The 25854-nt window shown below is 47.2% G+C and overlaps 1 protein-coding gene across 1 annotated transcript; it reads right to left on the bottom strand.

The window, feature by feature from the left end:
• Positions 1 to 268: 268 nt before the first annotated feature.
• kcnd2 (potassium voltage-gated channel, Shal-related subfamily, member 2) lies at positions 269 to 25368 on the bottom strand. The gene is made up of 6 exons (XM_026326963.2): positions 24257 to 25368; positions 6150 to 6312; positions 5014 to 5106; positions 3149 to 3244; positions 2481 to 2719; positions 269 to 1035 (listed from the first exon to the last, which is right to left on the bottom strand). The coding sequence occupies exons 1-6, from the start codon at positions 25366 to 25368 to the stop codon at positions 858 to 860; spliced, it is 1881 nt and encodes a 626-aa protein (XP_026182748.1). The 3' UTR covers positions 269 to 857.
• Positions 25369 to 25854: the final 486 nt, after the last annotated feature.

Below are 25854 nucleotides of genomic sequence, written 5' to 3'. Positions count from 1 at the left end.
ACAGGTCATTAGTTATTTATGCTTCAACTGTGGCTGCAGCTGTTAGTAAAGAACCAGTTCTGTGATACAAGACAGATTTCTGCTCTGCACTTCCACTCCAAAGGCAACAGACACATTAAATAAAACAGCAAGCAAGAGAACACAGACAAAGACTTGACCAGGGCTAATCTGTCCAGGACCAGGGCTACTCTGTCCAGGACCAGGGCTACTCTGTCCAGGACCAGGGCTAATCAATCGAAAATGAGATGGATTTTGTAAATGAAGACTCTTAATCCAACTCTGTTGTCAGATTAAATATGGATCAGTGGATTTAACAACATATCACTAGCAGATGTGACGCTAACTAATGCTAGTGTTGCAGTCCAAGCTGGTGACTGGCTGGTCAGACAGTTTTGTGCTGGGAACACTGGTTTCTTCACTGCTGTTGGAGCTACGCTGCAGTTTCCCCCTGACTCTGGGAAGATGATTAACAGTGTGGTTCCTGAAATGCCCGGTGCCTCTTTCAAATGCATTCGGAAATGTGAAAGAAAGAAATCCAGCATCAGCTTTCTTTGTGTTTTAAGACATCAAATTTGAGGAACTACAAGACTGTAAAAAAAACAGCAGTGGTGACGGTTTCAGTTTCTCTCAAAGAGATTAATTATCCACCAAAGTGCTACCATTTTCTCTTCTCTGGTGAAACTTTTACAATCCAAGGCAGGTGAGCTGCATTTTTCTGTGCTCAGGTCGGTGTTTTCTTTCATGAGAGGTGGCGTGAAAAACTATCTGAGCTAACCTGTCACTTCCAGCCTGGACACGTGATACTGCTACCAAACCTGCCATCTGTGGACTGGGTTGTGTTTCTGTGCTGGTATTGTCTAGAGCGCTGAGACCCGGACGATGTTGGCCTGGGAGTAGTCGGTGAAACTGGCTGATTCGTCACCTTCGGGCGTGGTGCCGGGCGGCGTGGGTATGCTGATGACGGCGGTAGTGATGTACGGCTGGTCGCAGTTCAGAGGAACCGTCTCCTTGAATTTGGCATTCAGACTGGATCGACTGGACCGACTACAGAGAGACAGGAGACCATAATGTAGAACATGTTTTAGATTACATGGCGTCTTTGTGATTTACTCCAATACCAGTGAAAAAACTAAACCAAACCAGCACCAGAAACCAGAACCTTTCTTGAATGTGGTTTTTCATGTTAGAGTTCAGGTTAGGGTCATCAGCAAACACTGTTGGACTCTGGTGCATCAGTGACACAAACAGTCAATACAAGGCACCACAGCACATCACCTCTCAGTATTTTTGGACAAAACCAATTAATCAAAGATTATGCAGATTATTTGATAATGAAAATAAATAATCTCCTCTCCTCTGGATCTCTCTAGTCCCTAAATCTGCTTTATCTTTAAGGGGGTGCAGTCCAGATTCATTCTATATAATTTATTCCAATATGTATAATGTGCAGCAGACCTGTTTCATGCTGGACTCCTTTGACTGGTTGATACCAAGACGCCACACTTTGTGATCCATGTCCCTGTTCTCAGTGGACTTTGGCCTTTAGCCTTTGAGTCATCAGGTCCAAGCTCATTAGTTTGTAGCTCTCAGGACAGTTAGTTTACATTTGGAGCTGCCTGTATTTACACACAGCCACTGGATCCATGGCTGACAGGAGGATTGAAGGTGTAGAGAAGGTGCAGAACAGCTTCAGCAGTGATGGACACTGATACATGGAATCAGGCAGAAACAGGAGGAGGGTACAACAGACAGGAGTTGGTTTCCCAGCTGTCCATGTTTATGAGAAAGTTCCCAGAGCTGCCAGACCTCCCACAGCCCCCTACAGCTGGACATATTCTGGATTCCTGATGTCTGACTCTACATGAGAATACACTGTCACATGATCTCTGGGGCCATGTGTTTATATACAGCATGTCTGGGAGTGTGTCTGCACTTTTCATTCAGCTTCATGTCAGCTCTGTAGAAACTCAAGTTTTCCAGTCCCACCTTTTACAGACTGCATTCATATGCAACTGATCTGCGTTAGCAAAAACAGTTTGCACCTACTCTCTGACTGGTTATCTGGTGTCAGGTGGTAAATTGTTTGTGTTCTTTCTCTTCAAGAACTCCTAAAAACTATTTAACATTCAACACCACCTTACCAACCTTTGCAACCTTCTCAGGAACCTTTGAAGCCTCCTCAGAACTTAATCTGTCGTGAAACTCACAGTTTCTTTTCAAGCACCCCTGAAATTCCTCAAGTGTTCCTTAGAACATAGTAAAGCCCCTTTGTATGGTAAGCTCCCAAAGACCACTATAGACCCTGGAACCTCTTTGAGAATCCACAGGACTTACTAGTCCTTTACAACCTTATCAGAGACCCATGGAACCTATTCTTGGAATCCAGACTATGAACCCAGGCGTCATCCTCAGAATGAAGGTGGGAGATTCACTCCTTCTAGACACATTTACAGGATAAACCTTTGCACACCATTTCCTACCTGTTGGTGAGCGGCCTCTCTCTGATCTGGATTGTGCTGAGCTCCTGGAAGCTGCCCCGCAGACCCACAGACATGTTGGAGTTTGGGACATTGAAGGTCGTCCTCTTCCTGCGGGCACAGCAGGAGGTCAGGCCATGAGGTGAGGAGGAGGAGATGGGGGAAGAGTGAGACACCTGCTTCACCAGAGTCACCTCCCTGCAGCTCGCCTCGTACGTCTTCTCGTCCACAAACTCGTGGTTCTGAGAAACACAGTTGTTAACGGTGTGATATTCAATTAGTATCAGTTCATCATAATGTTAGATTTGAACATTTGTGACCCAGCTGGGATCAAACAGAAGCACATGGCAGCAGAAACAGAATGCAAACCCCAAAATACCCTCAAGTCAAAACTCACACAAAATCACCTAAAAACAATTCAATAAAAAACATGGAATAAACTGTGACACTGCTCTGATCAAACATGATAGAATAAAAAAACTAGCAAATTATCATGTGGGCTATTTTTAAAGTTATCCATGATTGTTTTGACTTCTGACTTAATCAGGAACGACTTTTTTATGATTCAGGAGTCAAGTACACTTTACTACTAATAAAATGTGTTACCTAGCTGTGTGTATTTCTTTGCTGACGACTTAGATTTAGAAATGGCAGCACGTGTGTGTCCTCACCGTGGTCTTCTCCAGGCAGTGCAGGAGGTGATGATGCAGCACCTCAAAGTTGGCGTTGGTCTTACACACCAGCGCCTGTCCTGCTTCCTTGGACGCCTTCAGGACACAAACAAAAATCACATGACCACACAGTGAGCCCACCTCTGGCCGTGCCTTCACCAGACAGACCCCCCCAGTACCAAGAGGGGCCAGTCCACTACGACACACCTGGACAGGGCTAACAGTCTCATCATCTTATGCTAACACTGGTTCAAACTGATGTGTTTCTGCATGTTTTTGTTCTCAGCCTCATTTGATCGCAGCGCCACTGTGCTGATGTTGCTCAGGGGTTCAAACTCAAGTGACACAGGTGGACGGACAGAGGCTCTGAGGACTCACTGGGAAAGTGCTCGGGTGCTGCCAAAGAAACGATCCAACATTTTTTGTATTCTTTTTGGTGCCCTTCCCAGAGTTCAGAAATCTACTTCCAGAGAAATACCCTCAAGGCCTGTAGAGTAAGTCATGACCCTGACATTACACCTGGGAAAGTCTTAAGTCATTCCCTGAAGGAATGACACACTCACTCCTGAAGACCCTGCATCAAGTCATGAACATTGAACCTCGGGACCTTAAATGGAGCGATGGACTTTACTTCTGAAAACTCCAAAGAAAGTAATCAATCTTTTTCCTGGAGGCCTCTGGAGGTTTTCTAATGGATGTAACGCACCTGCCTCCTGGGATGCTCATTCCTCTGACTAGCAGTCTGGTTTAGCACCAGGTCAAAGCAGGTTCCAGATCTGTCTAAACTTTCTTTTCTACTAATCATCTGGATAAGACATCAAACCAGCTTTTTTCTCAAGTTTTCAGATGGTTCCTAAGAGGTCAGTATTTGTTGAGTCTCCACCGTCATGCTGTGTCGCACTGACTGCGCCCCTGCATGCTATGGGGCCAGTTGTTTGACATGCAGCTCAGCTTGGGCTCATTCCAGTCTGACTGATGAAATCCAAGACGCTCAGCGATGATGGTACGAGCAGTGAGGGCTGGTCAGTTGGCAGCTGAGCCACATGGGAGGGCCAATCAAAATGCCAACCATGTCCAACCAAAACCCAGAAGAAGAAGAAGCAACAGAGCAGAAAGGAGGAAAGGTGCTGAGAGGAGAACGTTTGTAGACTAAACAGTTTCCTGTTGGGGAGGTGAAGACCCACAGGACCTGAGGACCAGATCATGCACAAGTGGGTTAGTGGGATGGACTAATGCATAAATCGGTTCTACATGTGCAAATGACAGAAAAAAGAAACGGGAATGGGAGCGAGGCAGTGGTGCAGCCACAGACAGAGAGACGCTGGAAAGTGGCAGAAGGTTCAACAGTAACAGGTTCCTGTTGGCAGCATCAGTTTTAAAGCCACATCAGGGCGATAAACTCCAGACCTCACTGTCTGAATCGGGCCACAAACCCAGTCGGCCTCTGCCAGTAGTGACTGAACTCACACCTGGGACTGGTCCAAGCTGGTTTATGGTTCCGTAGCACCGAGAGCTGTTTGAAGAGATAAGATGGGGTCAGTACCTGGTTATAAATAATTTTGGTCCTAAAATAAAAAAACTGATATCAGGTCCAGCCAGTTTACGACCAAATAGGACCAGTAAAAAATGTTCCTGTTGAACCAGATGGATAGACACTGGTACACAGAGAAATGAGCATGTGATGAAAGAAACTTCCTTGAATGACAACAGAGAGAAAATGCAACAAGAGGACGTAACAGCCAATCCCCTGCGGCTCACTGGGCACCCAGCATGCAGCAGCCTGCAGAGGGTTAGGTCACACTCGACCGGGAGAAAGAGCACATCAAATCAAAGATAACACCACGCAGCTACATTTCAGAGGTTACCTCCTCATCTGGGTCAATCAGCAGCCGTTTGTACTGCAAATAAGCATTAGCCCCTCCACTCTTCACCGCATGAATTCTAGCCAGCCTGGATTTCTGTTTGCGAACACACAGAAATGTCCATTATGCCCATCCAGCTGGGTCTCTGTGCCTGTGGAAAGCTGAGTGAAGCTGCAGAACTATTAGAAAGAGGAACTGCAGCACAATAGCAAACTAAATGGAAATGTGGTGACTAGAGAAACACCAAAGCAAAGATCTAAATCTTCCTCCTAGACTTGACACTATCTCGAAGTAGGGCTCAGAAACACAGATTTGTGGTGACATTAGAAGCTGTGGATGACCTGACCGAAAAGATTTTCTTTGTGGTGATTACCAGTAGATTCATGGCTTACACACAGTAATGATTATTATTCTTTAAAACCTTGTGCAAAGACCATTAGCTGCACAAACAGGATAATAATAATAACAGAAAGGTGTGTGTGGATGATGTGTGTCTGGATGAGGTGATGACTTGCTCTGCAGGATGCACCTGTGCAGCTCTCAGGTGGTCCATCCTCAGGGTTTGGGTTTCAGAGAGCAGCAGACAGTCTGACAGAGGAGGGATCCACATCGTGTTTGTCTCAACACAAGCAGAAAACTTATGTGTTGATGTTGGGAGGAAGTAAAGCCCTGGGCTCTGGCTTCCTGTCTGCTGTCCTGTGGATTCACTAAGGGAGCTTCAGCGTGGATTCTTGTCCTGTTTCAGAAAATGTTTGTTTGTTCCACCTTTGCTCCAGAAAACATGCCGAACCCGAGCAGCAGCTGTGCATTAATGTTTCATATAAACACAAGTTTACCACCATCGCTGTGCACTCAGCCTGCCAGGTGACAGAGCGGACCACGTGCTCACACCTGGTTTATTCAGACACCGCGAACCAGAGAAGCTGATGCTGCTCACAGCTGGACCTTTCAGGTTAAGGTTCATTCTCACAAATATGCAGAACAGTGAACTGATGCTGCTTCATACACAGAGTTTGTTGTTTGCCCAGATGTCCCTCCCGGCTCACAGCTGATGATTCGAACAGAAAAGTGTGAACTTCATCAGCGGTGAGTCTGGAGGAGGTTTGGGCTTTGACCAAAGTGTGTGTCACGGTCGTCACCTTCTGTGCTCGTCTCTTCTCGGCTCTCTGGCTCTGGTGGTAGATTCGGCTGAAGTTGGAGACGATGACGGGAACGGGCAGGGCGATGACCAGCACGCCGCTCAGAGAGCAGATCGAGCCGAAGATCTTCCCCATGATGGTCTTTGGTACCATGTCGCCGTATCTGAGACGAGAGAGAGCGAAGCCTGAGGTGAGTTCAGAGTGCAGGAAAGTCAGACATCAATGTCCTCACAGGGTTTCAGAGCAAATCTGTCTGACTTTTATCTGCACCAAGCACAGCAAATCCAAAGACTCAAAAACAAGAAATTCAAGCTCGTAACAAGGTTGAAACTCACTTTGTGTAAAAACCAGAAACTATATTTTCAACCAGCCATAGATCTGTCACCTTTCTGGATATACTGCAGTAAATTCTAAAAAGAACCACAGTTTAAGTTTCTGTTAAACCTACAGCAAAACAAAATCACATGTGATGACAAACATACAGTGAGATCTGGAGCTGAACTGTGCAGATATTTGAACAAGACGTTTGTTTCAGCAGAAAGTGGAGCTGGCTGAAGGAAGCTGCAGTTCAGTGTGCGTCCACATGGGGGCGCCAGAGATCTGCTGCTCAGCTCTTCATCACTTTGTGCTGTTGTACATACATGTAGGAAACCTCTGCAGAGTTCACTTGCACAAAAGGCTCGAATAAAAAGAAATCAGCGCGTCTGACCTACTTTCGGTCCCGCTCCCCTTCCTCTGTAAAACACTTCCCATTCATTAATATTGGACAGAGACCCTGTGTGCTCCCAGCATGCTCAGCGTCCACAGGTTCAGTCTCCGTTTGTCTTGAAACATTTCCCTTTACTCTCCGGTTTATTCACACGCCATCATTTATTCTAACCTGAAAACACAGTCGAAATGTGTTTTCAAAGCAAACACTTTCCTTTCGATGGTTCTGGCTGTACTTCCTGCAGGTCCAAACACATTTTACTGTAGAATGTGACGCGTTTCAATAATCGTTTGTTTAAAATGAGGCAGCTTTAAGTTTGAACCCTATTCATTTAATAAACCACTGCTGCAGAGTTAACTGTGAAATAAGAACACACACATGAAACTCATGATGTGACTCAGTGTGACTATACACGAGTCTCATCATCTCTGGTGTCCCTCCACAATAAACCTCCACAAACCCACTGAGAAACCTGCATTTCAAATACCATCACAGCACCAAGAAAAATCAACTTTCACTTCATACAAGCGAATAAAATGTTTAATTAATCAATAAACGGTTATCAATCGGTTTAAAAATATGGAAGCAATGGCCTATTTTCATGGGGAAAAGTAATTTATGCTCCAGTTAAAGTTGTTATTAAGGATTACAGTTGCTGCAGAAAGTGGTTTTAAAGTGCAGAAGAAGAAGTGTGTGAGTCCCGACTCCTCCTCCGTCTGAGATCGGAGTCTTGTTGGTGTGTTTTCCCAAGGTGACGTTAACGTGTCAGAGACGGATCACCTGGTCTCCTCCTACAAACCTTCACAGACAGCCAATCGGAGGCTGCGACCTTGTCTCAGCGTGTGTGAGTCACAATACGACAGGCCTGCAAAATAAGCAACACACACACACACAGAGTCTAGGTGTGTGTGCTGTTGTGTCATGTGACTGCGTCCTTTAACAAACAGTGTGTTGGGACTTTACCTGTCCATGAACACACACTGTCAGGATGATGTTTAGGCATTTATGAGGATCTCGTAAACCTGAAACACCAACCCAGAGATTTCTGGTGCAAACAGGTGTTTTCAGGTCCAACCCCAGAATAAGGTGCGTGAACAACAGGTCATTGTTTGTGCTCGCGGCCTCATCAGGAGGATTTAGTCAAAGCACAGGGCCCTAACTTAGAAACTCATTTTCAGGCAGCCCAGACCACAAGTTGCTGCTTTCACACCAAAACAATATAGAATGAAGGATTTTTCTCAATCTCTTCTTCTGGGGTTTTATCTCCTGATCCCTCACTCACCCAGAGATCTGAGAGGATTTCCTCCCCTTCACAGTAAAAGTCCCATAATCTCTTCAGGGCAGAGGTGTGAGAGCCTGACAGTCCCCCCTGTTCGGACTCAGAGATGAAACGAATAATTGTCTTAATGACTGGGTCAGTTTCAGAGTCTGACCCTCAGCACTTGGCTCAGTCTCTTGCTCATCAGCACCAAAACGAGAAGCTTTTCATTACCAGCCTCGACCAGCCAACATCAGAGTCCTCGTCTTTCATTCAGAACATGTTTACAGTTCGCTGCAGAGAAAAAGGTGAATGTGTCTTTTCTCAGGTTCACCTTCATCATCAGGTGATCTCACACACACACACACACACACAGAGTGTGTGTTGTCCTCTGTCAAAACACAGCGAGTGATGCAGCAGTCAGCACTTTCCTCCCAAACAGACGCTCAGTGTTGTCACATTCTTTCAAAGCTTCACGTTTGTACCTCCAGGCCCTGATCCTGTGAAACTCGGACTAACAACATCCTGAAGGTCAAACACCCTTTGAGACAGAAACTTTCAGAGCAGCTGCTGAGCCACGATTAAACCGGTTCTGTTTCAAACTTTAAGTTAATCGACTTCACAGCTGACAGGAACAGTTTTCATCCAACACAAACATCCGACTGTCACAGTCTCTTTAAATGAATCTGTTCTGTGCACACACACCTTAGGACACACACCAGGACTAACCAGTGTGTGTGAGTGTGTGTGTGTGTGTGTGTGTGTGTGTGTGATCAGATCTCAGTTATCAGTTTTTAGTCTTGAAACTAAGTTGCCGGGTGGCACGGTGGAGCAGTGTGAATGTGTCTGTCTCTAAGTGAACACGGGGGGGTCATCCAGTGAAGAGGTTACAGGTGATGCCTTCTGCAGAGAACTGGCCACAACAACAGCAAATACCAACTTCTCCTTCAGTCCTACTGACCTGGGCTCAGTTTGTGTCTCAGACTGAAGAAGTGCAGGAACCAGTTTAATGGCACCTCTTATCAGTCCGCCCTCCTACATCATTAATCCTCAGCGCTGCAGTGATAAGACCTGAAGAGACCAACCTGCTCACCTCTCTCAGCTTATCTCACGTCACGTCTTAATTACAAACACGCTCTAATTAGAGTCCCCGCCGTCTCCACCTGCACTCGGATGGAGGAAACAGGCCGATGTGACCAGCCCAGGATGTTGTGTCTAAGCTGCGTGAACAGAAAACTGCTTTTACTGACAGAGCACGCTGGTCTGGGCCAAACTCAAACAGACCGAACCAGGCCAGACCAAATCGAACCAAACTAAAGCAGACCAGACTAAACCAGAACCAGAGACCAGAGCGGAATCAGCTTTTACAACATGCGCGAACTGTAAACAACCTCAAAGGAAGCCGACGCTGAGTTTCCATGTTTTAGTTCATTTTGCTGCGGCACCAGTGAATGTACTGACGACCCAACAACAATCAGGCAGGTTCAGAAGCTTTGCGGTCCCTGCTCAGGGCATGTACATATTCACTGTGGGCTGCAGGTTGGGCCTTTGAGCCTGCAGGAGATGAGCTGCTGCTCAGTTTGCTGTGGGACCACTGAATTTCTTTGACACTAACAAAATCTTTAAAATCTTAGGATTTTGAGGCAAGTTCTGACGTTTCAACCCCTGCACCGTTGAATCAAAAGATCCCAGAGACTTGTTTTCTGGCGAACACCTGTCCGTGGAGATGTCTCACTCTGCTCCAAATTCCTTTAACCGTCTTCACACCTGCGATGTCTCACTCTGCCTCTGATTTATTCTGATGACTACGTTCTCTCGCTCCCTTGTTGATTCAAGTCATCAGAGATGTTTCCCATCGTTATCTGAAAGCAATTCTTCTTTTTTGTGTTTTATGTAACGATTCATTTTATGTGGAGCCGTGATATAATACCTGAGTGGAGTGTGAGCTCAGGCTGTTTGTTCAGTTTGCTCTAAAAAGTCAAAAGGCCTTCAGTGGCTGTTTAATCACCGTGTCTGATCCTCTAACCCTCCAGCAAACACAATACATGATAATCCAGCTCAGCTCACACACGCACACACACACACACACACACACACACACACACACACACACACACACACACACACACACACACACACACACACACACACACAGTCCCTGCAGTTCCATGAGTCATATTTCAGGAGGGAGTTTTCCTTTTTACCATATTTTCTCGTTTCTTGTTGGGCTCTGTTTAGTTTGCAGTGACTGTGCCACTAAGACGTTTTATTATTTTATGCAGGTGAGTTCAGGATCTTAGCAAACCTGCAGTAACACTGAGCTTCAGGTAGTGGCAGAGCTTAATTTCCAGTGTTAACCAAACTTATGAATGAGTTTCTGCATCCCAGAACCAAATATCCTTTTTCATCAAATGAAAAGAGAGAAATCCAATCAGCCAGACTAAAGGCCTTCGTCCAACAGAACTTCCCAGAAAAAAGAGCAGCTCATGGTGGAAACAGTGTCGTCCTGGAATCTCGGCAGGTTCCTGAACCTCAGCTCAGGCTGCAGCACACCAGACCGAAAACAGCAGCTAAAACAGGCTGAACGCAGCAGATGACAGGCCCGTGGGTCAACCCTGGTGTGTGTGCAGCCTCCGTGCCGTCGTCTGTCGTGTTGCATTGGCAGGTGGTAGAGACAGAAGAAGAACTGGGGGCAGGAACCAGGCAGGGAAACGGCTGTTGGCAGCACAGCAGGCGGCTGATGAAGCCCATTATCCTCCAGCTCGCTGCTCGGCTGACGAGGCTCAGAGCGATAACCACAGTTTAAAGCTGCTGCTGATATTTCGGGAGATATTTCATCCTCAACTGGCCTGAGCTCAGTGACACTTCGGATGGAATTAGGTGAGCGGTTTATCTCCGGCCTCTGGGAATCTTTGACTATTGTTGCTTTATTGACACCAGAGGTCAGAGGTGTGACAGTCCCTGCTCTGATCTGATGTTGGCTGTTCACAGCTCGCAGCATCGGCTTCATCTGCCGCCTGCCTGCCCACCTTCGCTCTGCCATTCACCTTTAAGACTTCCTGCGCCAGCACGGTAACACAACCCGACAGCAGCACATGGAGAGAGTCAGCGAAACAACACGACACAGAGAAAATGCTTCCAGACCAACACACACTCGTCAGTCAGGACACGCCCACACCGACACACAAATTACTGTTGCACGCGCTCAGTGAAACTGGCTGAAAACAGCAGCATCGGTGTAGATGAACAGTCAGCAGCACAGGAGCTCAACATTCATTGGGTTAAAGCTAATTCCAGCACACTGGAGGAAAGAGCTGTTTAGACACAAATGAAGACAAATTGGATCTGGTGCTTTTAAATCTGGACAGTTTCAGTGGCTGCTTCCCTCATAAACATCTGTGTCTTCCTCCCTCAGAAGATGAAGCTGCAGATGTGAACCCAGAGCTCAGGCAGGTTTTCATGAGACCGAACAGCAGCCGGGTTGAAATTTTTCCAAACTGTGTATGAAAGTATGAAGCTGCAGTTTAATAACTGGCGAAAGTCTTTTCCTCCATGTTTGGCTCGGAGCAATATGTTTCCTGCTGATGACGGAATAATTCTGATAAATGTGGGGGGAATGCGTCAGTGGCAGAAGATGATTTTACATGAATATGCTGGAAACGGTTCAGAGGTTTCATTACCGGCTGCAAAAAATAACTGGCTGTTGTTAAACATTTTTAAATGTTTTGTTCCCACGTTGACAGTGAAAGGTCAGAGTTTCATTCTCTGTAGCTGTTTACACCCTCACTGCTTTTCCCTGGATCAAACTAAAAAACCCTGATCTGAACTTCTTCTGCTGCGTCGCTTAAAGCTCCACGGTCCAGATGCTGCTGACAGATAATAAATGTGCAATAACATAAAAATGAGCAAACACGTCGTTGAAATGATTTTGAACCACAAGTGACAGAACAAGTGACAGAACAAAAGAGGGTTTATGGTATTTTCAGCTGAAAAAGTGTTTTTGTGAGTTGGGGGGGTCACAGTGTTTTCGATGAGGGTCTCTCTGAGTCCACAGCAGCTTTTGTTTCAGAGAAAAGATTGATCTCTGACAGCAAACAGGAGGCACAACAGACACTACCGTCAGCCCTGTGGGCAGACAGCTCCCTCTGTAACAGCACGAATGTGACAGTGCGACATGGAGGGAAGCTGCTGCGAGGAAACCACAGTCAGCAGGAAGCAGCAGGAGGCGAAGCGCATTTTCATGTTTCATCTGGACGACGAGCAGAAGGAGAGAAGAGAAACTCCTCCAGGCTCCGGTAGAACCACGTTTCCAGCTTCCTGCGCTTTTCACCCCTAACTCAGGTTCTATTCACGCTGCGGCTCAGATGAGGACTGAGCATCAATCCCAACATCAACAGCTGAAAGAAGTGACAGGAGCCTGTTCCTGAACTCATCAACTTGTCTCTATGTGCCTCTTGTTTTGTCTCTGCAGCCACGCTGCTACAACAAATGTGTGTGAGAGTTAATGAGCTCACACAGCAGGATGCAAAGTGCTGCAGCTGTCAGCAAACCTGCAAAGGAACCAGAAGATCAGCTCCAGGGACATCGCAGACCCAGAATCCACAAACTGCTCTACAGCCACAGACAAAAGCGGCGCCCCGGCTTCCCCTGAAGACCCGTCACACAGGTGGGCAGGTCACAGCCAACGACGCCGAGCAGTCGCCCAGGGCGGGAAGGACACGCAAAGAGACGCCTCCACGAGCTGCAGGAATAACTGTGGGATTTGTCTTCTGGCTCCAAAGATTGTTCTTTAGATTTTCTCCTTCATATATTTGAACCTGATGTGCACTGATTTCTGTCCACAGTGTGGTTACACGGGTAAAGGGGAAGTTTTGTAGAAACGTGGTGACAACAGGAAGAGAAGAGGTTTTAACGTTCAGGTCACGTCCAGGTGATTCCTCTGAAGACCATTCAAACTAATTCAATTTGGATTTGATTCTTTTAAACTGGGAAGAGAAATAAAGAAAAGAACAAATGAGGAGGATGAAAACAGATTAAACTTAATGAGGTGACAACAAAACAGCATGTAAAATCAAAAAGTCATTAAGGCTTTTACAGAAGTCAAGAGGGAAGAAAGAAACAGCTCCTGGACTGACACACGCTAAAGATCTACATTTGCCCAGAACCAACTCGATTTGAGATTTCAGACCTCTGGGACCTCCTCGCCCTTTGAAACCCGTATAATCTCTGAAACCTCCTCCAGGGTCACAGGAACATCTTCCCCAAAGACCTTTTCAGGAGTTTGGAGACAGCATCCATTAAAACTTCTGAAATCTCTGCAACAACCCCTGTGACCTCTAGGACCTTTGTTGTGTCCTTGCACAGAGAAGATGAACCAGTTTCATGTCGCCCCTCTTCCTGCAGCACGACACGAAACACACACTCCCTCTGCTGCCTCCTCTACATACTTTATTGCATTTGCTGCCTAATTTGGGCCGAGGAAGTGGATGCTGATTGTATTGCGGGGTAATCACCACAGTGAGCCGGGGGGATGCTGCTGTCGCCGTGGAAACCCCCTCCTTCCGCCTCCTCCTCCTGCTTCCTGCTGTGAGGAGGTTTTCTAATTGTGTGACTTCATTTTGCTCGGTTCGTCGATCAGAGTGCGACTCCCTGCAGTCGGGACGCAACAGAACTGCACAACAACAACCTCACGTCTGTGTGGGTCTGCAGGAGGCAGCGCTGTGCCGCTCAGCACAGCATCAGGCGGTAATCTCCAGGCGCCCTCGTCCTCAGACCCTCAGACCCATAGACCCATAGACCCTTAGACCTTCAGGTCCTGAGACCCTCAGACCTTCAGGTCCTGAGACCCTTAGACCTTCAGGTCTAAGGGTGAGCAGGTCATTGGTCTGACTGAAAAAATTCAGGTGGTGTGCACAGACAGTTTTTCTAAAATGACATTTAAAATGCAGCTTTCACCGTGTTCACAGTGTTGTAGTACCATTTAAAACCATCAGGCCTGTATCACGTCTTATTGCCGGTTTCTTTCCCAATAAATGGGTTTGGGTCAAAATAAGCTTCGTTTCACGGTTACAAAGACGGAGCTGATGTGGACACAGAAGAATCAAATCGCCTGCTGCTCCGGTTTTCGTACTGCTCAGTTCAAGAGTGAGAAGAGCCGCAGCCCAGGTTCTGACACGTCTGCTCCTGAACCTCAGGATGTGTGTTATCAGAGAGGCCCAGAGCCGCGGACAGACCCAGTCTTCTTTCGATAATCATTTCCTTTGTTGGTCGGTTTCATCTGAATGAGCTGCAGCTGCTGACCCACTTCACTGTCATCGTACTGAGCTCGCCAAGTCTGTGTGGAGGCACATTCCTGCTCAGTGTGTTCATCCTGCAGAGACACTGAATCCAGCAGGGCCAGGACCCAGTCTGGACCTGATCCATGAGAGAGGAGCAAGTCTGAGCTGGACTCAAACTCCGGGTAAAAAATGAATTGACACCTGAAGTTCATTTCTCCCCGCAGGTCGGCAAACAAAAATACACATCTGCAGAAAACTAATTTAAGCCGAATGTCCCAGAACAGCAGAATAACGTGTTTCAGAAGAATCTCACTCTCGCACACTTTTCCTTTACGAAGATGTTTCTTTAAAATTCAAACTTTTCACTCCTTCAGTTCTTCTTCTGTCTGAGCTTCCAGTCCACCTCTGGAGGACTGCATTAATATTTAACAGATGTTTGACAGCTGCTGCGGGAAACAGAGGTTCAGTGAGAATAAAGAAACTTTTCTGCTTCCATTCAGACTGAAACACCAGAGAAACAAGCTGAGTCTCTTTGTCTCACCTGAAGTGTAAAAACCACTGAGCTCCCTGTGCTCTCCGCTGCAGCAGGAAGTAAACATCTGAGTTTGACACCCAATAAAACCAGATCTCCTATACTGTCACTTTCACACTACAGGAAACAGAACCTGAAGGTTCACAGGCTGTTTGTCCTTTAATTTGAAAGGGCACTAGAGAGGAAATGAGTATACGTCAGTACAATAATAAGGAAATTTAATAATAAGGTTCCTAATAAATCAACTGGGTCCGACACAGGGGTTCCTAATAAACCGACAACGACAGTTCCTAAGACTTGAACTGTGCACGGTAATGTTCATGCAGAATCGTGAAAAGAGCAGAAAACCAAACTTCATTATTTCGGTTTCAGATCTGATGTTTTTATCGACTGTGGTGGAACATGAAAAACACCAGAACAGCAGAGCACATTTCATTGATTTCACTCTGAACAACTGATCAGCTGAAGAAGTTTGGCGGGTTTGAGAGAACGACCTCCAAACTGCAGTTTCTTTAAGGCTCAGCTTTATTATTTATTCATGTCCTGAAAGTCTGCGTTAAGTTTTCACTCCTTTCGTCTCGACACTCCAACTTTCTGTGTTCATCACTAAATATATCCTGGCACACAAAACCAGAAGGTCCATCTGAGGCTCAAAAATCAGCTGCACTAACGAACCAAAAAAAGTAAGTGACACAGGAACTGATCTGAAAATGAAAATAAAGTTTAGCAGCAAAAACTCTGAGACTTTGGATCTAACCTGAAAATACAGGTCTGAGGATTTTCCTGTGCAGCCCAGACCTTCAGCGCATCAGGAAGGTGTTTTCCTGCTGAGGGCAGATCAATCGAGCGCCGGAGTGCTGACGCAGGAAGAAACCATCATGTGACCCATTAGCACTGATCACATTCAGCTGCTAATCAATGCAGATATTGCTGGATGGGCGTGAGCAGGGGGAGTCCACAGTGTGAGTCTGTTAAAATTCACGCATGTTTATGGACGCACTAACTGGGTGCCACACACACCTAACAGGTGAGGCCCTGACCCACGTCACAGACCAGCTCCTGGGGACAATTCAGCTGCACCGACCTGTGACCTCTGACCTTCAGGACGTGTGTCCTGTCAAACTCTGTCAAACTCAGGACGAGTGTTTTTGTCTTTTCTTTCTTCTCACCTGTTTTTTATCTGTTTAAGTGAAAATGATTTATTATTTCTGTCATTTTATCTCTTGATGTTTTTAATCAAACAGAACAACATAAAAACACTGGAGGTGGTGAAGTCGAGCTGCTCGTTAGAAACACCGATAATAAAACCGAATTTGATGATTAAAAAAAACTGAGAACAAAAGCAGAAAATGCTTTTCCTGTGAATGTTTTCATGGTGTCAACCTGCAGCCGCCGATTCGATTTTTTCTGCAGGAGCAGGGGAAATAAGAGGCAAATGAAAAATAAAGTTATTACAGACGAGAGGAAACATCGACTGCTGAGATGTATCTGCTCTGGATGAGCTCAGCTGTAGAACTAAACCTCAGGGAGGAGGTGATGGACTAAACTCATCTCAAAGCTTCACTTTCAACTAAATAATATTTAGTTAGTTTAGTTTAATTACTCATTTCATTCACATCCAGAACTTCCTGTCCTGCCGTTTCCATCAGATCTGCAGTTTGTGTGTTGCCTTTTAATTCATTACTCATCTTTAATGGATGTTAACGTAGAAGTTTCAGTGTCAAAATCTACTAAAAATGAAAAACTGCATCATTGTCCACGTTCAGGCCACAAACTGAAGCACCTGTTAGTTTCCCGTGGTCATGTGACCTGCAGCAGGTGAGATCTGACTCACAGGTCACACCTGGCTCAGGACGCCCGGATCCTTTGGCCTTCACGTCTTCACTGTGACTTCACTCTCGTTTCATCACGTGACCACACCGTCCGCTCACAGTCCACCCTCTAAAACTCCTTTGATTCTCTCCACCGCTTTGCTCCCAGAGGCTTTAACTCACCTGCAGGTGGAGGTGAGGACGGAGGACACTGCAGATCATGTTGTGCCTTTTCCTGCGTGACGGTGTTCTCTCCAAGGTGAACGTCAGCGCTACACGCCTGATGAGAACAAACCCACTTCCCTCCCTGATAGCATCAACTAATCTCCCACAGCGCCCCGAAAAGAATAAATCTGTTTAGCGCTGCAGAGATTCTGCATCAGCTCTTTAACATCTTCCTCCAGGACACAGAGACCCGGGTCCGTCACACACCTGCACAGGTCAGCCTCCACCTCATATCCACATAAACAGCAGCGTGAAGGTAGAGTAAGGACATGAATCTGTCAGAAACTAAAATACTGATGTGTTGGTGAAACAGGTAAAGGCACATCTGGGCTTCATGAATAGACATTAATGGATTTCAAAAATAATGGATTAGATCCACAGCTTAAGGTTTTTAAGAGGTAAAGAACTACCACTTCGCATCAATATGTATAAACAGTGAAACAAAACATTATGTTATTTATATGTTTCCCCCTCTGTGACAGATTCAAGCGACAGGAGAAAATGTAGTTTTCTGATGTGATCTGATCTCAGCGGGATTCGAACCCGCGGTCTTCTGACCTTTTTGTTGGTGTAGAACAAATAATCGATGCCTGTGCTGCAGCTCGTTAAACACACAGGTACATTACAGGAGAGCAGAGGATATAAAACTAACATCGTCCATCACTTCTCCACAAACCGCAGACTACATGAAGACAACATGCAGGAAGACTCCGCTCAGCTTCTTTGGCACCACAGTAATGGATGACAGCTTCCTGAAGACCCAGTAGAGCCCCCCCAAGGACCAGCACACCCTCTTCTGTGCTGCAGTGATGACGCTCAGGGCCGAAATAAAACACACTGACACACAACAGGTGTCGGGGGAATAACGACCTGCGACACTGATGGATGATGGACGTAAAAAGGACACACAGGCCTAAAACCTTACGTCTGCCCTGTGGACGTGTCATCAGCCTTCACTGAACTGGTTCGAAACTGGTAAAACCTGCAGGTTATGGGAGCTCAGGGAAACCCAGGACACAGACCAGTATAATTCGTGGGTGCACATGGCATCTGACATAAACTCCTCAAAGTTCCCAATGGACAAAAGTGAAACTGTTCAACTAGAGAGTCCGGTTTTAAAGCAGGTGACCCTGTGGTGTGTGTTTTAAGAAGGATGCCTGTCACACACAAAATCACAGCTGATTCATTTCTAAATAGAAACGTCCACAGAGGAAATGTTGTGACACACACTCCTGGAGTCTTTGGCAAGAGATGCTGAGTCTATAAAACACAGAGTACAGTCCAGTACTTGCAGTACACACCAGGATACTACAGTATGTGTGTGTATCACAGCTGCCCTGCAGTCACTGTGAAGAGAATAAAAAGCTTCAGCAGCAGCTGCTCTTGTATTTTTAGCCTCATGCAGACCATGATGCCTCTTCACATAAACAACACACAGATGATGACAACTGCAAACCACACACACACACACACCCCGACAGACTGCATCATCTGTTGCTTCCTCTCAGTGGAAATGAACAAACATAATGTTCAGTTGTACTGAGATTTCAGTGGAAACAGCTTCAGTCTGTCGCTCTGTCTCTGCTGAACGAGCAGAAACACGTTGACTGAAGACCAGCCGCTAGTCTGTGAATCAATATTCTTTCTTGGTGACCTGAGATCAGCTCTGTGCATGTGATCCCTGTGGGAAACATCTGATCCAGGTGAGCCCACAGTTCCTGCTTCACGGCCGACGGAAGCACAGGTCACACACACTTTAAATGAGTCAGGCTGGAATTAAAGGAGCAGTCTCCACAAAACACCCCCACTGAACTCTGCTGGACTCAGTCATGAATCCGCTCCAGGATGCCTGGAATCACTTCAGACAGACAACGCTCAGACACATACGTCTCTCGAGGGCTCATCCAGGCTCCTGGAAGTCCTTCAAAAACCTGCAGGACCCCAGGGTGTCCTCCTGCATCAGGTCCGCCACCTCACTGTGGGTGTGTCTAAATACAAGGGCAGCATCCAGAGATAAAGGTGAGTGTGTATGTGCTGCTGCTCCCCACATGTTTTCAACTGCATCAACTCATCACATCAAATCGCTCCAATGACATAATCTCAGACATTTTAACCCCTAATTTTCTTTTCGTTTAGCTTTGAAAAGGTCGACGAACGAGGCCCTGATCACTGAGGCCCCTAGTGGGCCCAAATTAAAAAACAACACAGAGCAGCTCTGCAGGAGCAGAAACATTATTAACAGGAACAAATGAGCGTTTCTGCAGCAGGGGGGTTGTTGAGGCTTGGAGGAAGAAGAAACAGCAGCGTGCTAATGATGGGCTTATTGTACACGCTCTGGGCCGCGCTTCGTTTCTCTGATGGAGGCGAAAGGATAAAAGAAAAACGCCTGATGTGACGGATGAAACGGGAAACAGCAGCAGAAACACCCAACCTGACAGACACACGTTTAACGTCAGACTTAACAAGCTCAGGTCCAATCGCCCGGCCAGGTGCTCGCTGTCACCATGGCAACCAATTTACCTTTCACCACCATCTCTTGTTGTGTTTGTGCAGCTCGGGCAGATGCTGCTGATGTTCAAACACAGAGATGGAGGGCAGTTGCAGAAAGACGATGTCTCACTCTGTCTCATGTTTCAGCTGGAAAAAAGGCTCCAGTAATCCAATTAAACTACGCGACTCCCCAAAATAAACAAATAAATAACATACAGTTATGAAACCACATCCAGAAGGGAAAAATTTTAATCAGCACGTTGTCTAAATCCTGTTTATGTCGTGGATGGAACTGCTGCTGCACAGGTGCCCTCAGATTAAATGTCACCTGGTGGGAGAATCCAGCTGTTTTCCCAAATGTCCCAGATGTCTAACAATGTAAAGGCCACTGACCCCAACAGAAGAAAAGCTGCAGTGCTGATGCCGTCAATGGCATCACATTTCTGCTTTGGTGTGTTGGGGAATTCTCACTCTGTGGCTGTTCCACGTCTCTGATCATCAGTCGCTGTAACTTCCTTAAGAACGTTGCTCAGTGCTGGTTTCATCTCAGGGAAACTACCAAAGAGCAGCTGTACCTGCAAAGGTCGCCTGCCGACCTTTCAGCTCATCAGAAGCTGCTGATTATTTCCCTGATGGTTTCGTCTCTATCATCAGTGTAAACCTGTTGCTGGGACGAGGGCGAAGTATTATAAGTATTATTTTTTGGGCAGTTGCCTTTATTTAGAGGACAGTAGAGAGAGGACAGGAGATGTGGGAAGGAGGGTGAGGGAAGGTCATGTGTCACATTCCTCACATGGGATTGCTGGAGGAACAGAACCTTCACAGTATAAAACTAAATAAATAGTGTGTGTCAGAAGCTGATGGCTTTGGAGACGTCGCAGCGGGAGAATAAAACGCTGAGAGGACAGAAAAAGCTTTCAGACAGAGACGGACGAGCAGGGATGTGACACGTAAGGACAAGCTGGAGGTGGCAGGAGGACGATGTGACGCAACTGTCCAGGTCTGGACCTTTCATGTGTCTGCAGAGTCAGACCAGGCCGGTGTGACCTGTGTCGGCATTTCCACGTTAAACTGCAGCTTCAGATTACACACTTTCCTTTTGTACCAGCCTCAAATCTGAAGCTGCCTACTACTAAGACCACAACAGACTGAGACCACGACAAACTACAGACTAAAACCACAACAGACTAAGACCACAACAGACTGAGACCACGACAAACTACAGACTAAGACCACAACAGACTGAGACCACGACAAACTACAGACTAAGACCACAACAGACTGAGGCCAAGACAAACTACAGACTAAAATCACAACAGACAGACCACGACAAACTACAGACTAAGACCACAACAGACTGAGACCACAACAAACTACAGACTAAAACCACAACAGACTGAGACCACAACAAACTACAGACTAAAATCACAACAGACAGACCACGACAAACTACAGACTAAGACCACAACAGACTGAGACCACAACAAACTACAGACTAAAATCACAACAGACAGACCACGACAAACTACAGACTAAGACCACAACAGACTGAGACCACAACAAACTACAGACTAAAACCACAACAGACTGAGACCACAACAAACTACAGACTAAAATCACAACAGACAGACCACGACAAACTACAGACTAAGACCACAACAGACTGAGACCACAACAAACTACAGACTAAGACCACAACAAACTACAGACTAAAATCACAACAGACAGACCACGACAAACTACAGACTAAAACCACAACAGACTGAGACCACAACAGACTGAGACCACGACAAACTACAGACTAAGACCACAACAGACTGAGACCACGACAAACTACAGACTAAAACCACAACAGACTAAGACCACAACAGACTGAGACCACGACAAACTACAGACTAAGACCACAACAGACTGAGACCACGACAAACTACAGACTAAAACCACAACAGACAGACCACGACAAACTACAGACTAAGACCACAACAGACTGAGACCACGACAAACTACAGACTAAAACCACAACAGACTACAGACTAAGACCACAACAGACTGAGACCACGACAAACTACAGACTAAAATCACAACAGACAGACCACGACAAACTACAGACTAAGACCACAACAGACTGAGACCACGACAAACTACAGACTAAGACCACAACAGACTGAGACCAAGACAGAGGACGGCTCTGCAGAGACAGCAGGCAGCTGCTGGGTGCACACAGGACCATAGATCTGTGTGCGTTAGATATTACACATGTGTATGTTCTGTATTTCACCCTGTGGCTCTTTATTACGGCTGATGAGTCTGGGTCAGTTTAAACTGATGTTTTCAAAGACGAGAAAGATGATCCACGAAAAAACAGAAAGAAGGTTGAAAATGTATTTGATTCACTTCAAAGCAACAACAGAAACTTTGCTGCTTCTGAAATATAAAAATGCAATTCACACACACACACACACACACACATACACACACACACACACACACACACACACACACACACAGCTGCAGGAAGAAACTTCCTTCTATTTAAAGCAACAGCAGGTTCACTGAGAGATGAAAGATAAATAATCCCCCCCCCCCACGTATCTCTCGGCATTCTGGGATTTTGGATCAGCTGGTGTCACCGAAACCAGGAGGAGACACTTCAGCTCGTCTTCAAACCCTGAGAGGCCAAGCTGCAGAAACAGATGAAACAAGAAACGTTAAGCTCATCTTCCGATCACGCTCGTCGCTCCAAATATGCAAATCTTTCTGCTTCATCTAATGAGCCTCCTCTAATTGTCTGGCTTTCAAAAACCACTTCCACCCTGGCACCGGTTCATTCAGAGCCTCATTAACAGGGTCCTTTCCAAATTAAACCGAAGCAGCATTTTGGGAAAAGTCGTCTTCCAACGACAAAAACCATCTTTTCTGCTCGGCTGCTCCTCTAGGTGGCTTCATTAAAGAGCTCATTAAAAGACTCACTCAGACACGCAGAGTGTGTGTTTGAGCAGCTAATGCATTAATTTAATTAGCAGCATTAGCAGCAGCTGCCATCCCGCAGAGAGAGTAGGAGAAGAAGAGACAGCGAGGAGGATCAGCTTCCTGTGGCTGACCTGCAGTTTTCTGCACAAACAGACAGGGATTCACTTTATCCATCGCTGCCTGGTGGGAAACCAAATCGAGTCCCCTCCACTGAACAGTTCCTGCTGTCTGCTGCTTCGGTTTAGTCTCAGAACCAGCTGGTTCTGAAACCTGGTGTCTGCCTCTGAAACCCACCAAACTCTCCCAACGTCCTCGTTCACACAAATGTGTAATACCCAGAGTCCACACAAAACAAACTGAGTTCATCTGTCTTCTCTGAGCAGCTTCAAAACCAGTTTCAGTCCACACACACACTCAGCCCAGTGACCATCACATTATTGTTAAAGAACAGGCCTGGGCTGGAAAAATCTTGGTTCCCTGTTCTGACACAGCAGGAACATTGGACCAGTGTGTTTACATGGAAACTGACTTGAGTGTTTGTCTCCTGGTTCTACTGAATTTAAGGAAAAGAATAAAACCTGAACATAGGTCATGTGACTAAATAATACGTGTGTGTTTGTGCTTGTGGAGTCGGGTCAACACACAGGAAGGAGCCAGCTTTTCAGAATAAAACCTGCCTTAAGGAGCAGGCAGTTTGCTGTAAAGAAGCCGCCTGTTATGTTAAAAGTTCTGCAGGAATCGGAGTCCGAGTCCCTGAGTAAGTTGGTTCTGACTCATTAGACTGAAACACAGCGTGACAGATGAGAGTGTGAGTGTAAGTGACAGCTGCTGCAGCTCAGTGAGGATCAACACACCAATTAAAGAAGCAGAGAGTTTAATTGCCCTCACTCAACTCAACGACTAATGAGTCAATTAAGGCTAGGGGGGTGGGCTGAAGCCTGATCCACACAAAGACCCAAGTCAAGGCCGAGGTCAGTCAGACTGTTGGTTTTCTGCCATTAGGCCAGTGGAGGGAACAGCAGCTGCTTCCTGCCACATCCCATCAAACACAGATGAGTTTGGTCAAAACCTTCAGTCTGTGTCCCATGATGCAATGAGAGGGCAGGTGTGTGTGTTTGTACAGGTAGGTCACGTGGGTCTTTGTACAAATACACACACACACACACGCACACACACACACACAGCAGGTTTCTGTGGCGTGTTTGGGAAATGTTTGGCTGCTGGGAACTTGTCATCCTCAAACGTCAACCTGACTTTTCCATCAGCTGAGACTGATCCTGGCGTTTTGGCCTCTGACTCACATGAACGTCAGTCCCAGGTCTTGTTTTTGGACAGGAATAATCCTGCTCAGCAACTCGTCACCTCCAAACACGACTGAACACAGTTTGACCTGAACTGAAGGTTTGCCTGCCTCAATCCTGATCCGTTTCCACTGACACCATTCCTGACCAAGTGGTCTGGAATGGCCTGTCAAATGGGCGGTAACCAGTCAGAGCTGCAGTTCTGCAGTAGCACAAATTTGGCCAATCAGAAAAGTATCAATGGAAAATCGGTATTTAGAACTGTCAAAGTCATTGATCAGCTTTTTGTACATGTGGTGCAGGAAAAGGCCAAAACCAAACAGAACCCTTTGGAACTGGGCCGGGTCCTCTGGCTTCTAAACCTAAAATCAGGGAATCTAAAGCGACTTCCTGCATTTCAGGTCAGTTTCAGTTCTTAAAACCAAGACTATCTGTTTCTTCTTCGACGCCAACACTCGACCCCGCCCACTTTGGGGCTAAAGCCACGCCTCCTCCGCACACACAAACACACACGTATGATCAGCATCACTTACCCCAGCGTCGTCATGGTGACGATTGTGTACCAGAAGGCGGCCGGGATGCTGGTGAACTTGCTCCCGCTGGATCCTTTCTCTGCGTAGAACATGACGGTGGCGAAGATGATGATGGCCATGGTGAGGGAGAACAGCAGGAAGCCCAGCTCGGACGCGCAGCTCTTCAGGGTGTAGCCCAGGATGCGGAGTCCCGCAGAGTGCCGCGAGAATTTGAAAATCCGAAAGACCCTGAAGACGCGCAGGGTGACAAAGGCGCCGCTGACGTCCTCGTTGTCAGTCATGACCAGGCCGATGTAGTAGGGCATGATGGCCACCACGTCGATAATGCTCATCACGCTCTTCACGAACTTGTAGCGGCTCGGCGCGGCCAGCAGGCGCAGCAGGTACTCCACCGTGAAGATCATGACGCACGCGGTGTCCAGGCAGAAGAAGGCCAGCTCGTACCGCTCACCGCAGGACACCTCCTTGACCCGGTTCGGCGCGGTGCCGCACGGGACTGTCTCCACTACGTTGGCGAGCACTGACACCGCGATGAAGAAGCCGGTGACGTAGTAGAAGACCAGCGCCATGGTAGAGGTGTGCGGGTTCTCAAAGGCCCGCCACATGGACTCCCGGAAGCTCAGGTCCGCGGAGACCAGATCGTTGGTCTGGTCGATCTCCTCGTCGTCCTGGATCCGCTCCTGGTTCTCGCGCCGCCGGTCCTTGTAGTCCTCGTAGCAGCAGTCCCCGATGATCTCCGGGATGATGCCGAAAAACGCCAGCTCCTCGTCGTAGGCGGAGATGCACTCCTGCCGCGGGTAGTGCAGCTTCCCGGTACGGTAGAAGTTGAGGATGTGGCGGAAAATGTCCGGGTCGCGGTCGAAGAAGTACTCGTTGCTCTCCTCGTGGAAGAAGAAGTCTCGCTCCGAGCTTCCCAGCAGGGTGTCCGGGTACCGCTCCAGCGTGTCCCTCCAGGTCTGGAACCTCGTGCCGCTCACGTTCAGCACGATCAACCCGTCCTTCCCACGGTGCTTGTTCTTCGGGGGCACCGGCATGGGTGCGCTCGCCACCGGCATCCAACCGATGGCCGCCGCGCGGGCGAACGGCAGCCACGCCGCCACTCCCGCTGCCATGCTGGTTCTGGAGCTGCGCGGAGGCTCGTTACAGGGGCTTCACGGAGCAGCGCCAGGACATACGGAGACAGACGACAGAGACCCGGGCAACAGAGCCAATGATTCAACAAAGGTTCTCCAGGAACACAGCTTTTACGCACGAAACCGATGCGCAAACAGCTCCACAGGTGATCAGCTCGTCACAGCTCGGTCGGTTCTTTGAGCGCGTAAAAGCAGCATCACACCAAACGTCCACAGGCAGAAAAACTCTGTCGAAGTCAGTACTAACACAGTCCATTAAATCCGGGCTGTTCGGTACTATTTCTCCCCTTGCAGCAACAAGTTCAACAGGAATCAGGAGAATCCCGTGCTTCACACCGGGACGCGGGGCTGGCGCTGATCCACCGAATTCATGCTCCTCTCCGGTCTCTGGACCGATTCCGCAGCGAGTGTTTCTCCGCGGCGAGACGCAGAGCAGCTCCCGAAAGCTGCAGCGGATAAAAGGAA

Source organism: Mastacembelus armatus, chromosome 23 (genome assembly GCF_900324485.2).
Source record: "Mastacembelus armatus chromosome 23, fMasArm1.2, whole genome shotgun sequence".
Classification (NCBI taxonomy): domain Eukaryota; kingdom Metazoa; phylum Chordata; class Actinopteri; order Synbranchiformes; family Mastacembelidae; genus Mastacembelus; species Mastacembelus armatus.
This window is presented reverse-complemented; position numbering and strand designations above follow the sequence as displayed.